Raw genomic sequence first — 15,243 nt, 5'->3', positions numbered from 1 at the left:
CCCCCCCCCCCCCCCCACACACACACACACCTTCCTTATATAGTCCCTGAAAGTGGAGCTCCTGCCCCAACTTCAACGCCAGTCTAGAGACCTGCATGGGAACGGGGTTGGCGGGATTCCTACAGGGGCAGAAGCAGTTTCTGCGGTGTTCCCATAGGGACGGGAAGCAGTTGCGCCAGCCTCTCATCTACCTAGTATCAAGTTCTTTGAGTGCTGTCTCCTCCGCCTCTTTGTTTTAACAGCACAGATGCAGAAAGTCTCCATTAAGGAGGTGGTAGAAACACAAATGGTGATGAAATTCAAAAAGGCATTGGATGAACACAGATTATCTCAAGTTAGAAAATGGAAGTTATAAAAAACCTAAACTTAATGACTGCATATGTGCGGATGCGTCAAGCGATTTTAGATGGCAACTCCGGCTGTGATGAACTAGGACCAATACCGGGCAAACCTGTACGGTCTGTGTCTCATATACAGCAATCTGATTTAGGTTGGGCTGGAAAAAGCTTAGACAGTAACTTTAATGGCTGGAACATGAGGACAGTGCAGGACAGACTTTTATGGTCTGTGTCCTGCAAATGAGAAGATGAATAGGCTGCAGTAGGCTTCAAAGGCAACTCCAGCAGTTGGAAAATAAGGGTAGGGCCAGGTGGACTTCTATGGTCTATGTCCCAGAAATGCCACAGAAAGACCATAATCAAGTATATAATATTACATTCATTGTTGATTGAATCATGAATTGATAATGAGTGTGACTATTGGGCAGACTGGATGGACTGTTCTGGTTTTTATCTGCTGTCACTTACTGTGCTACTATTAATCCTCTCTGCTCCTGGGCCGATGCGCAAACCTTTGCTCTGACATAGGCACGCGCATCAGATGTCACCTGACCTACTGGTGCATGCATGTGGCAACCTTTCAGCACACAGTGCCACTGAACCAGAGACAAGCCTTACATGTGCACACCAGAGCGTTCCAAGTTCCAACTTCCTTTCCTTACTTGCAGTGCTGCGGTTCAAACCCAGAGAGAGACTGAGAGCCAACCAGAAGTTTTTAAAATGTACCATTATATTCTTGCAGGGACGGTTAAACCCTTGCGGGGGTAGGTGGGGACGGGTAAGATTTCTGTCCCGAGCAACTCTCTACACCAGACCACCAGGTACTACAATGTATGCCTTGGGGGGTGTCCTACAGGAGGGAGGCACTTTGGGGAAAACCAGGAGGTGTGATTGCTCTGTTTAAGGAGGAGGGGTTATCTAGGAGGTGCAAGGTGCAGCTGCTACTGTACTGCAAAGTTGCTAGATGGGTCGGTTTCCCACCCAATTGGGCTGGTTTTTAAGCGAGGATGCGGGAAATTTTCGAAGGCTGCGGGAAATTGGGCTTCTTTTTCGCTGCAGCTGTGTGGGTTTGGGCGCTTTTTCCGGGGCTTCTATTGGACCAATAGAAGCTTTTCCGGGGCTTCTATGACGTTGGAGGCGGGGTCGATGACGTTGGTGGTGGGGTTTGACTTTGGGCGGGGAAAATTTTTCCCATCTGGCAACCCTGCTGTACTGTTCTGGAGAAGAGGGAACAGTGTTGCCAGGTGGGCGGTTTTACCGCCCAATTGGGCGGTTTTCCACGACCCGCCGCGGGAAATTTTTGCCCGCGGCGGGTCGCGGTTTTTTGGGCTTCTTTTTTTTCTTTTCCGCGGTTTTTCGGGCGGTTTTTTCGGCCGCGGGGGGCGGGGTTAGTGACGTTCTGGGCGGGGCCGATGACGGCGGGGCGGGGGTGATGGGGCGGGGGTGGGGGTGTCAGGGGTGGGGTTTGAGTTTGGGCGGGTTTTGGGCTGTTTTTAGGCTGGATTGGGTGGGAAAAAAAATTTCCACCTGGCAACCCTGAGGGGGGAGGCAGAGTGTGGAACCAGAAGATAGTGAGGAGGGAGGGAGCCCTGATTACCAGACAACAGAAAGTAATTGGGCATCCACTGTAGATTTAAAGTATATTTTGATAAAAAACCACAGGTCTACATCTATTCAAGCTCTTAATTCAACGTGACAAACTAGTGGCCTAGTGATTAGAGCGCTGGGTTGAGAACCAGGGATGTCAGGGTTCAAGCAGATCCTATCATCTCCCTCAAGTACCCACTTGGAATGTAAAGTTTTTGGGCCAGGGACATATATATAGCAGCCCCTATACAGCGCTGGATCCACCCAACAGCACCATGAGAAATATGACGATTAAATGACTAAGTCAGTTTGTGGCTGAGCTGTGTGCCATCTTGTTTCAAAAGGGGTCTGTCCTATCTTTATTCCAGATTGTAAACCACTGCGATCTTTACTTTTATGCAAGTGGAATAAAGTAGAATCAAGTGAAGGAGGGATATGTAGGAGCCCTGCAAGCCCCCTTCCTGCTATCACCACACTAGAACCGACCCCTCCCCCACCAAAATCCCTCCAGCTAGTCCCACAGCGGCCCCTCCCATCCTACCCGCCACCGGGCCGGTTGGTCTGGACCGAGAGAGCGCGAGCCCTCCTCCAGGTTTTTTTTTCCTACGGGTTCCAAACTCACCGAGTCAACAGCCGCAGCCTCCTGCTCGTCCACGGCCAGCGCCCACGAGTCCGTGGCCATCGCGCCTCGCGGAGTTGGTGTGGGGCGTGGTTAGAGAGTCTCTGCTGCCACCTGGGCCTGGCCGGCGCGAGAGCAAATGAAGCAGCCGGGTCGGTTGGAGGAATGGCCGCTGGAACGCCGCAGTGCGCAGGCGCGGTGCCTCTGCCTTTCCCTTCCGTGGCCGCTGCGAGACCTGAGAAAAATCGTTCCGGGGTTACTGTCGTTCCCAGGCCCTGACAACTGCCAAATCCCAAGACTTGACTCGGCTTAGGCTCTACGGAAGGCTGGGGGCCTTAACTTAGTACTTTGGAGAACATTTCATGCATTTTTGTATTTACGATTTATTTGATGCTTTTTCTCAATTATAATCTATGCTTTTATAGATGTCTTGTACGTTAATATATCTATAATATTCTTTTACGGTTATTGATGTTCACAATTTATAGTTATATTTATTTATGTTTTATATTTGGCTTTGTAGACTCCTGAAGAAGGCGCTATGGCGCCGAAACAAGGCTGTGTTGAGTCAACCTGTTACAATAAGTATTATACTTTTTTCAAATATACGTCTTCTCCCCTATTGATTGGAAAGAGCCTATTCCCCCCCCCCCCCCACACTCTTCTCCTTTTCTCGCTTAATTTAGTACTGCCATCTCCCACCAGGTTAATTGCCTCTGTTTTACTCCCATTACATGCATAAGCTGTTCTGGTTTTTGTTTGGGGGGGGAGGGGGCTGCGAGTTAGCATAGGCCTAGGTTTTGTGCTATTATGAACTGTACCGTCAGCGAAGGAATGCAGGGGAATAGGGTAGCAAGTATTCAGTGTTCCACACTGAAGGTTAGGCATACAAGGGGTGGTCTGTTCAGAAATGAAATGAGAAGATCACTTTATCTACAACATTAGCAAAATTCGCCCCTTCCTCTCTGATTACGCTACCAGAACCCTTATCCAAACCCTTGTCACCTCTCGCTTGGACTATTGCAATTTACTTCTCACTGGTCTTCCGCTCAGCCATCTCTCTCCTCTCCAGTCTGTCCAAAATTCTGCAGCACGACTTATTTTCCGCCTAAATCGTTATACCCACACTAGCCCACTCCTCAAGTCACTTCACTGGCTCCCTGTCTGCTTTCCACGTACAGTTCAAACTTCTCTTACTGACCTTTAAATGCATCCATTCTGCAGTCCCCCCATTACCTCTCCTCTCTCATCTCTCCCTACATTCCTCCCCGTAATCTCCGCTCGCTGGACAAATCTCTCTTGTCGTCCCCCTTCTCCTGCACTGCCAGTTCCAGGCTTCTTTCCTTTTCCCTTGCGACACCTTATGCCTGACTTCCTGAGACTGTACGCTTAGCTCCATCTCTACCTGTTTTCAAATCTATGCTGAAAACCCACCTTTTCACAACTGCTTTTGGCTCCTAACCACTACTCAATTCCCCTATCCGCGTTCCTTCTCACCCAGTACTTTCCTCACCCTTAATTGTCTTGTCTGTCTGTATTTTTAGATTGTAAGCTCTTTCGAGCAGGGACTGTCTCTCTGTGTCAGGTGTTCAGTGCTGCGTGCATCTGGTAGCGCTATACAAATGTTAATAATAATAATAGAAGTTTTGTAAATAATAAGGTACAGCAAACTGGATTTGGGTAGAATTTGTAAAGTGTGTGACAAGGTGACAGGTCAGACAGTGACCTCTGAAACCTACCACCTCTTCACCGACTTTCACTAACCATGCATGTCTGGACTGTATCATTTTATGCACCTTTTGCCAAAATAAGTAGAGCTGAAAAGGGTATCACTCACTAGTGATGGGCAGGTAACATGATCAGCAAGTCTTCCTGAGTAAGTTCTTTTGACTCATGTATATACTTTTAACAGGTTTTTTTTTTTGCCTTGCCATACCCATAATGTAAACCACGCTGAACCCTGAAAAGGGGATTTTAGCGATAAACAAGAACTGATTTGATTTATGTTACTAATCAGTATTACGTGTATGCACTAACAAACCACGTATGTATTATCCTGGGTTGTACTTATGGAAATCACAATATTGTAATGCCCCTGACCCTTACATTTAACGGGCAGTTCAGTACTTTAACTTTTAATGCCACAGATAACACAGAACATTTAGCACCATCTCAGTGGGTGACATTAAGAGGGTAATTCTATAATTAGGGACCTATAAATAGGCACCCAAAGGTCACCTGGTAGGAGCTTCGTCTATAAAGGAACATTGGTGTCTACTTTCCTTTATAGAATGCTAGCTAAACTGAAAATTCACGCCTGTAAATTAGGTGCAAGCACTTATGCGAGCCAGAGAGCTGGCGTAAGTGTATCCCCTGGATTCTATATATGACACACAAAAGTTGCAGAATGCACTTGTAAGTAAATTGAATGATGAGCTCTGAACCATGAATAATTGTAACATAGTAGATGGCTGCAGATAAAGACCTGTACAGTCCATCCAGTCTGCCCAACAATGTAAACTCATTACGTTTGGTATGAAGTGTTACAACAGATCCGCAGGCAAGCGGAGAACTCGAGCACCCCACGGGAGAACACAGGTATAGGAGAAAGTGGGATGTTTGACCACGGAAATACAAAACCTGGAGAGATAGATCTTAAAAACACTTGTTTATTGATGAAAAGAGACTCGACACAACCGTTGTGTTTCGGCCGTCAGGCCTGCATCAGGAGTCTCGCTCGATGGAGACCATCTGGTGATGCACACTTACAAGTACACGGCGAGATGTTCCATGTAGTGGGTCTGTGGCTCAGACTCTGGAAAATAGCTGATGCAAACATTGAGAGACACGTGATGTGTTGATCTAAGAGGTGGGTCTTTTAAAAGACCTTTTCTGAGAAACTTGCTCGTAGACAACTGGAGTGTCAGCGTGAAGCATGAAGTGTTACATCATATGTATACCTGTTCTTTATTTATCCTTGCCATTTTTAGGGCATAGACCATAGAAGTCTGCCTGGCACTGGCCTTGTTCCAAAATTTCTGAAGTTGTCAAAAGCACCCGAAAAGCTCCACTCCGGCCTATCCAAATCTACTCAGCCTCTATCAGGGCCCAGCACAGGTTTTCCTACCTATTCTTCCCTAAGCTTCTTTAGATCTAATTCTTCTAAATAGGATTCCTTTGTGTTTGTCCCTTGCATTTTTGAATTCAATTACCGTTTTCATCTCCATCATCTCCCGCGGGAGGGCATTCCAAGTATCTACCACCCTCTCAGTGAAAAAATACTTCCTGACTTTATTCCTGAGTCTGTCCCCTTTCAATTTCAATTCATGCCTTCTAGTTCTACCACCTTCCTGTCTTTGGAAAAGGTTTGTTTTCAGATTAATACCTTTCAAGTATTTGAACTTCTGTATCATATCATCCCTGTTTCTCCTTTCCTCCAGTGTATACATATTTAGGTCAGCAAGTCTCTCTATGTATGTCTTGCTGCCTAAACCCCGTACCATTTTCGTCACTTTTCTCTAAACTGCTTCAAGTCTTTTTATATAAAACCTCCAAAACTGAACACAATACTCCAAGTGGGGCCTCACCAATGACTTGTACAGGGACATCAACACCTCCTTTTTTCTGCTGCTTATACCCCTATGCAGCCTAGCATACTTCTGGCCACGACCACCACCTTGTTGAACTGTTTTGTTACCTTGAGCTCTTCAGACACCATCACCCCAAGGTCCCTCTCCTGAGCCGAGCTTACCAATCTCTCCCCTCCTATCTGGTATCTCTCTTTTGGGTTTCTGCACCCCAAGTGCATAACTCAACACTTCTTGGTGTTCAATTTTAACTATATATAATTTATCACAGGACCACAAAATTCACATAAATATATTAATACCTTGAATAATATCTGATTGCTAGACAGAGGGAGAAGGAATTATTTCTTACTGCTAATATTGATGACATACTTTTTACTTGTTATGACAGAGAAAGTTGCATCATGTAAATACTATTCCATATTCACATGTAAAGCCTAAAATCAAAATGATCAATAACTGAAAATCAACATGACCAGTAATCACACGCACCACCGTGAGCTGAGGTGCATTCTGGGTTGGAGTCCGCCCGGGCTCAACGGTTGCCAAAATATGCGCGTTAACAAGAAAATGTAAAGCGGAGATGCAGCGTGCCTTTGAGAAAGCGTGTAGCGAAACCCGGCCAGAGTCAAGGTCAGGCAGCATTGAAGGTTTACTGCATTGAAAACAGATGATCAATTTAAGAGGAGCAGTATACTTTTTCATGGACCAGGACCCGTAAGAAATTTCACTGTAACTCATCCAGTTCAAGAGGAGCAATCATCAGAGGAATAATGTTGGTTACACAGCAGTGTGGGATGATTTGTTACAGCAATTAAGTTGGAGTGGAGTGGAGGAGTGGCCTAGTGGTTAGGATGGTGGACTTTGGTCCTGGGGAACTGAGGAATTGAGTTCGATTCCCGGCACAGGCTCCTTGTGACTCTGGGCAAGTCACTTAACCCTCCATTGCCACATTGAGCCTGCCATGAGTGGGGAAGTGCGGGGTACAAATGTAACAAAAATAAATAAATTTAAATACAAACAAGGAATGAGGAACAATTGCTGGTTGGAAACTAACATTACCTACATAAATGGTTCTGAGAGTTTTTACTCTGCAGGTGTTTTCGGAAGGTGGAGGAGCCAATGATGCTAGCCACTACAGTTGGTGTCCAAAATAGATGGTACCCTGGGCTTATGAGGCTATATTAATTTAAGAAACAATTTAATGACAGTGGATATAAGTGCCAAAATAGCAACCTCTATTCAGAGTATTTGGCAAATTGATAGTTTCTAATTAATTACTCTGTGCAGTATTTTTTTTGAATTTTTGAGAACATTAACGCATGGCCATTAATATAAAAATTGGCCATTTTACTGCTGCACCAAAAATGGCCTTAGTTCGTGGGAAAGACCCGTTTAAGGACATGCTAAGACCAGTTGTTAGGGCTGATTTGTTTAAAAGGGCCCCTATGTGTGTCGGGGAAGGGAGGGGGAGGGAATGAGCCACACTAAAGATATTCCTGAAGTTGAAATTCAGAATAATATGAAAGGGAAGTTCACTCTGCTTGTGGTGCTTCTCTCTATACAACATGCCGCGGCCTTAACACAGAGCAAGTGAAAGCAGGCCTGATTTACAAAAGATTTTTCTCCCATCTGTTCCCGAAAACATTTGCTAAATAAGCACCAGTGTTGTGTTTGCAAGTAGAAAATAATAAACAGCAAAAAAAAAAGTTTTTAAAAATGCAGACATTTGGCTGGTCCTTCTGGGCAAAATAATGGAAGCAGAGAGCCAACAGTATGTAGAAGTGAGCATCACTGTTTACCTTATTTGTTTTTCTTTCTTTCTGTTTGGCAAGATAATGAACTGGAGATTCAGTAAAATATCTGAAAATAAAAGTCAACGAATGAGCTGCGGGTGATATCTTGTTATTGAACAAACTTAGGGGCTTACAAAGCTGCAGTAAACATTAACGCATGCTTACCGCATGCAAAACAATTGTGTACCGTGGGGTGCGTTGATGCATCCCGTGGTAATTTGGGGCTGTGTGTGCTACCCACGCTCTAAAAGATAACATTTATTTTTGATGTAGGGGGGGGGGGGGCGTGCCTGGGGATGGAGAGTGGACATGTTCTGTGCTAGTTGGTTAGCCTAGCTACATTGCCGTGCGCTAACCAATTAACACTAACGTATGAGCCCTTACCGCCTACATGATGCATGGCAGTATGGGCTCGTGCGCTAATCTGTTTTAATGGTCACATGCTAATGGCAAAATGAGCGTCTGGCCAATACATTTTTAAAAAAGGAAATTTGGCCATTTTACCCCGCTGATAAAATGGCTTTGGTAAACAGGAAAGACCCACATAAGAGCCCACTAGGGCCACTTTTTGGTAAAGGACCCCTTAATTATATGACCAGGGCTGGAAAAATCACAGGTGCCAGGTGCTTAGTGGCCTGATGAAGAGACACCGGCAGAGATGAGACGTAGACTCAGAGCCAAGATGTTATCATGAGAAAGTTACAGTGACTTCTGCTGCAGGGGCCAGGGGGAGAAAATTGAGGCAGTCACAACTGGCAGGGCCAGGACCAGAAAGTCATAGGGGTCTTCTGCAGTCGGGACCCTATTGCTGGGCTCTGGAGAAGCCTGTAGGGAGAGGAAATGGATGAGGTTATGAGCAGGGGCGTAGCCAGACCTCGGCGGGAGGGGGGTCCAGAGCCCAAGGTGGGGGGGCACAGTTTAGCCCGCCTCCCCCAGCCGATGACCCCCCACCACTTTTGACCCCTCTGCCACCGCTGACCCCCCTCCCGCCGCCAGGTACCCCAAACCCCCACTAGCTGAGGTCTTCAGCGCCAGTCTCCAGTGCCTTCGCTGATCTGTTTCTATCAGTCATGACTCCTGACGTCCTGCATGCAGGTCCTGCATGGGGCTACATACAGGAAGTGCACGCAGGACATCAGGAGTCAGGAGTGACAGAAACAGATCAGCGAAGGTGCCGGAGACTGGCGCTGAAGACTTTGTCTGGCAGAGGTTGGGGACTCCCACCAGCAAAGGTACGTGGCGGCAGTGGGGGAGGGGCGGCGGCGAGAGGGGGGGATCGAAAGTGGCGGGGGAGGGGCGGCAGCGGCGGGAGGGGGATCGAAAGTGGCGGGGGAGGGGTTTGAAATAGAGGGGCCAAGGCTAAATCTTTGGGGGACCATGACCCTGTGACCCCACCTAGCTACACCCCTGGTTATGAGGGAGAGGAGAAAGCTAAAGGAGGCTCCCTCCAAAGGGAAGCAGAGTACCTGGAGAAGACAGAAAAGAGACAGTTGAATACAAGTAATCATAAAAAAAAGACCCAAATAGAAATGAGGTGTCTACATGTAGACTTATGACTTTTGGGGTTCCACAAGGCTACACTTTATCTCCGCTTTTTAGAAATATGTTCTTGCCATCACTGGCCCCACTGGTGACTGCTTTTGGTTTTCCAGGTTTTGCCACATTCTGATAATACACAGATAATTGTACCCTTCTTCTCCTGGTTATACAATTGTTAAGCTTAATTATTGCTTGATTGAGATCGAAAGATAACTGATTGGTGCTTAACGCAAGAAAACCAGAACTGTTGGTCTTTGGGGACTTAGATTGGATGCAGTTGCCAGCTCAAGTGATGTTTGATGATGGTGTGGCTCCAGTGAAGGATTCATTATGGAACCGGGAGTTATTTTAGACTTTGATGATTTGTTTCAATTGCAGATTTCCTCAGGGTTATTAAGTTTCTAAAGCTGTTGTTTGATTAAAATTTTTAATCATGATTAATCACATTTTAATTGCGCTCCGAAGATTCCCCTCACTCCCACCAAGAGCATATGCCCCCGTTCCCGCTACCTCCCAAGAGCATCCACCCCCATCTTAGGTCCTTCCAGAGCACCCACCCCTTCAAACCCCTCCCCCCAGAGCCTGTACGGTACTCCCAAAACACCCACAAAGCATTTGCCCTCCTCTTAAAGCCCCTCCAGAGCATCTATTCCTCAAAGAACCCCCCTCCTGAAGACCCTCCAAGAGCATTACCTCCCTCCTGAGGACCCCCCCCCCATAGGCCCCCTCTGGCCTACCTGAAAGATGCCCTGGTAGTCTATGGCAGGACAAGCAGCAAGACTACCACTAGATGTCATGGCTGCCATTTGAATCCAGAGACAGCACAGGTTGGTACCACTTTTACTGCAGTGTGGATAATGGTCTCTACTCACTCCTGTACCTCTGCGGCCATAAGGGAATGAGGTTAAGAGGGAAGATCATTTCCAAGGCCTACTGTGGCTTCTTTTTTGACAGAAGTCTTTCACATTCACACAGTGTTCTCAATATCTGACCAGGCAGGCTTGTCTGAATAAAAGCAAAATTCTTAAACCAGTTTTATGGTTGGTAGTCAGTGAAGCAGGACAGGCACAAACTAAAGCAAACTCTCTGATTTTCTTCCTTGTAGCAGGTGGTTCTTCTGGTGCTGGGACAGGGTGTGATAGCTTACCAGACTCCTCCTCCTCTTTCTTTTCTTCAGATTCACCAAGTCCATCATTACCTGTAGACTCTCAGAACTCCATGGACCTACAAAGAGCTTTCCAGATTTTCGAACTTTTCACATCAGACTCCAAGTTACTTCTTTACTTCAGTGATTCCCAAACCTGTCCTGGGGAAACCCTAGCCAGTCAGGTTTTCAGGATATCCACAATGAGGTAGATTTGCATACCAATGAGGCAGTGTATGCAAATTGATTTCATGACTATTCATTGTGGATATCCTGAAAATCTGACTGGCTGGGGTTCCCCTAGGACAGGTCTGGTAATCACTGCCTTACTTCAGAGTGGAGGAGTAGCTTAATGGTTAGTACAGTGGGTTGAGAACCTGGGGAACTGGGTTCAATTCCAACTGCAACTCCTTGTGACCCTGCACAAGTCTAGGGTTACCATTTTTGTCCTAAAAAAAGAGGACACTGTCCCGCCCATGCCCCACCCACTTTCAGCCCTCACCCCGCCCCTTTCATGCCCTCATCCCGCCCCTTGTCACACTCACCCCGCCCCCCTGTCGCATTTTTCCCCTCCCCCTGGTCACCCCCCTCTCCTCCCCTTACTCACTATCTTCCCTGGTGGTCTAGTGACCTCTTTGGGGCAGGAAAGAGCCCCCTCTTTCCTGCCGGAGGGACTGCTCTGCATCCTGTAATGCTGCCTGTGACGGTCTCGGCGAGATTCAAATGGCTGCCGAGAATTGAAGTCTTGCGAGGCCGCTTCAATTCTCGGCGGTCATTTTGAATCTCACGAGACCGTCACAGGCAGCATTAAGGATGCAGAGCAGCGCTCTGGGCAGGAAAGAGGGGGCTCTTTCCTGCCCTGAAGAGGTCACTAGACCACCAGGGAAGATAGTGAGTAAGGGGAGGGGAGGTCCACCAGCCCGCCCGTTTGTACAGAAATCCAGACAAACGGGCAGGCTGGCCAAAACCCATCCGGACGCCCGGACATGCCCTCAAATAGAGGACATGTCCGGGTAAGTCACTTAACCCTCCATTGCCCCATGTACAAACTAGATTGTGAGCTCACTAGGGACAGAAAAAATACTTCATATAGTATATGTAAGCCGCTTTGGTTGTACCCACAGAAAGATGGTATGTCAAATCCATGATCCTTTACCCTTTTTTTCAGTGGTGTAGGAAGGGCGGGGGTGGTGGGGGCGGTCCGCCCTGGGTGCCACGCTGCTGGAAGTAACCTGTTCCGGGGCAGAGGGAGCAGGGAACCAGCGGAGCCGACAGGCGCGCGGACTGCTCTCCTGCACCCTCCATCCAGTGGACGTAGCCAGACCTGACATTTGGATGGGCCCAGAGCTAATATGGGCGGGCACTATGTATATAGGTATGAGTCATGTTTCATGGGATAGTCTACATAATGCCTTAACGTGCACTTGATGCAAAATTATCTGCCAACAGATGTTTCTGCATCAACATAAACACAATACATAATTTTATGGAACACAGAAATTTTTTTAAATACTTTAAAAATGTCAATCCTGCACTATCCCACAATTCTAGGCAGGTTACAACTGTTATAAACATAAACTTCACGGAAGAACTTCTCCCAAAAGTGCCAGCCAAAACACACACCACCTAACCAATGACACCCCAAAGCATCACAGTATATGCCACTTTGAGTCTGTAAATGGACCAGAAAAGCAACAGGTAAGTGTACGCATACCTGTGTAATTGGTAGCTTAAGTGTGCTATTTGGCTAAATAGTGTATGCTCTAGCTGGCACCCCTAGGAGAGGTCTCTTCTCATGTGATTTAAATTGGTCTCTTCTACCCTCTGATTAATAGTGTGTAGAACATACATAAAATTTTGCATATTAATTACTAGACAAGCAACACTTAAACTTGACAAGACATAAGTCTGCTATAATGGCAAACATTCTCAACACACATCACAGTATCTGTAAAAAATAATTACAGCAATGGCACACATCCTTCAACTTTGCTTTATAAGAAATTAAATTGAATTAAAATGAACTCTCCTTTCATTGGGGCTATGGAATCACACTCTTCACTTCATCTCTTTTGTACAACGGATTATTCCGTTTTGAACATGTTTCAGGGACAAGTGGTTTTCATAAGTCAAAATAATAAAATATTTTCTTTCATGCAGATCTCTCGTTGTTTAAACATAACTACATGGGCTATAAGCCCCTAATGCAGTCCATTGGTTTTCTTATATTTTGTCCTTGTGATGACTTATACTGTGCTGAAACTGGAAATGCAGTGAGACAGAGTTGTTCCTCCTTGGTTAATTTGAGGCAAGAAGCTAAGAAATTATTTACTCTGGTCTTACAACAAGGACATCCCATCAAGCTATCATCATTTGGAAAACATAAGCGTCATTCAGCTCCAACTGTTTTACTGCTGCTTTCCCTTAGCCATCATTATTCCTAGGGACTCATCTATCTACAAACACAGAGCTTGGAGACAAAGATTAACCCCCCACCCCCCCAAAAAAAAAATATATATGCCTTTCACAACCAAACAGACTTTACAGAACTGGAAAATGTTGGCACACACCCCGACTGATCCTTGACTTCTGTATGATGGTAGTTCTGCCCCATCACCCATATTTCTCTCTTAATAGCAGCGATAAACAATATTAAGTGCACCTTTATAATATACCACCGTACCCCACAAAACAAAAGGAGCAAGTTCCCACAAACCATCCCCCCTCCCTTGACCCAGACACAGGAAAAAAATACTTCAAATGCTCCCATGTATCAACCCAATTCATATCCTTAGTGCATATCTTGGTTGTTACGTACATAAAAATGCCATAAAATAAGTAAATAAATAGATTGATAGAAACTCTGAATGTCAAGCACCTGATTCTCATAATGTCTGCTTTAGTGGCCCTTCACCAGGAGGAAAATATCTCCACCAAATACCTCACGTGCTAGGGTGGTCCCCCACAAGCAGCCTCTCCAAATGACACACTGATGATCACAACTCACAATAAATCACAACTCTACCCACGAAAAGTTGTCCCGTTATTATACTTCTCTGTGTACATCCGCATACTGCACAAGCCGGCTTGCTTAAAAACACAAGCGAGATCAAACAAGAACGCCACCAACAATAAAGAAGGACAACGTGGATGCAGCAGCCCACAGGCCCATTTGCCCTGCCCCGAGTGCACGGGGATTATGGCTGTGCGCGAGGGAGGGAAAACAGACCAACCTCTGAGTCCGTGGCCTCAAACCCTTTGCCGCCATGCTGTCTCCCGCTCTCAATTCAACCCCTTGGGTCCTGGCTGGGGGCTCACTGGAGACGACGAGATGAAACCTGGCCAGAGCGATGCATGCACTGCAGGGCAGACCGCGTAAGTGAGCATATGCTAGAGGAGAGGCAGCAGGCAGCCGTAGGGAACGGAGACAGAGCAGCAGAGAGGAGTAAACCACTATATGGGTGCGGTGCGTAGTGGAGCGGTGCAGAGTGGCGCCTTGCTCTTCCCCCCCCCCCCCATCCGATGCTTGACTCCCGAATAGCAGGAAACAAAGCAAGGCGGTTGGAGGTGCTTCACTGCTTTCTGCACATTTACTAATGCGATTGGACTACTGTGTGTAGCTGTGCAGGATTGCTGGCAGCTGATTGGTGATCAATAAGACTGGGTGGGCCTGTGCCCACCCAGGCCCACCCGTAGCTACGCCCCTGCCTCCATCAGAGAAGAATGCACCCTGGGGGGGCCTGATGCACCGGGGAGGCGGGTGTCATTGCGCTGGAGGGAGGGTTGGAGGGTTGATGAGCCGGGGAGGGGGGTGTCATTGCGCCAGGGGGGGGCTTGATGTGCCGGGGAGGGGGGTGTCATTGTGCTAGGGGGGAGTGGCATGCTGCACCCTAGGGGGGGGGACGCCGCTGCACCCAGGGGGGTGCGCAGTGGCGATCCGCCCGGGTGGCAGCCGACCTAGGATCGCCACTGCCTTTCTTCATCCATGGAATCCAGGTGGAAGAACCCTACCCTAAAGGTAGGTTCCTTCAGTCACAAAGGGATGGAAATAAAACATCCACAATATCAATCTTCTTCAGTCTTTAGGTTACCTTGGCCCTCAAGACCTTTCCCTGGAAGTCCAGATATTCATCTTCTGAGCCCTGACTCCTCACAGGAAGGTTTTCAGAGATGGGAAAACTTCTTCAGGTAATAAATAGAAATAAAACAAAACATAGAAAAGAAAATAAGTTGATACTATTTTTATTGGACTAACTTAATACATCTTTGATTAGCGTTCGAAGTACTTGTTAAGTACTTTGTTATATCCTTGTTTACTACCGAAAATAGTTTCTCCTGGGCGCAATGTGTCCAAATAGGTTAGCCTTGGGCATACTGTGACCAGTGGCATAGCTACATGGGGCCATGGGGGCCTGGGCCCCCCAAATTTCCTCTGGGCCCCTGGTTTTGCTGGCGGGGGTCCCCAACCCCCATCAGCTGAAGTGTTGACCAGTGCCGGTCTCCGGCGCCACCGCATTGCCTGCCCTGCTCTGTCTTCCCCTCACATCTGGAACGCTCCTTCGCCAGCCAAGGAATTTGCTGCAACAGTGGGTGGGGAGTGGTAGGGCGGCAGACAAAATGTGCTCCCCACCTC

The 15,243-nt window shown here is 47.1% G+C and overlaps 1 protein-coding gene across 1 annotated transcript in view; it reads right to left on the bottom strand.

The window, feature by feature from the left end:
* Positions 1 to 2,737, bottom strand: part of LOC115482469 (ATP-dependent RNA helicase DDX19A) — a 56,865-nt gene extending 54,128 nt beyond the window's left edge. The window contains exon 1 of the mRNA XM_030222243.1: positions 2,548 to 2,737. Coding sequence (XP_030078103.1) covers positions 2,548 to 2,607 — 60 coding nt within the window. The 5' untranslated portion in view covers positions 2,608 to 2,737. The remainder of the gene's footprint in view (positions 1 to 2,547) is intronic.
* Between the last annotated feature and the right edge of the window lie 12,506 nt (positions 2,738 to 15,243).

Source organism: Microcaecilia unicolor, chromosome 13, assembly GCF_901765095.1.
Source record: "Microcaecilia unicolor chromosome 13, aMicUni1.1, whole genome shotgun sequence".
NCBI lineage: Eukaryota > Metazoa > Chordata > Amphibia > Gymnophiona > Siphonopidae > Microcaecilia > Microcaecilia unicolor.
This window is presented reverse-complemented; position numbering and strand designations above follow the sequence as displayed.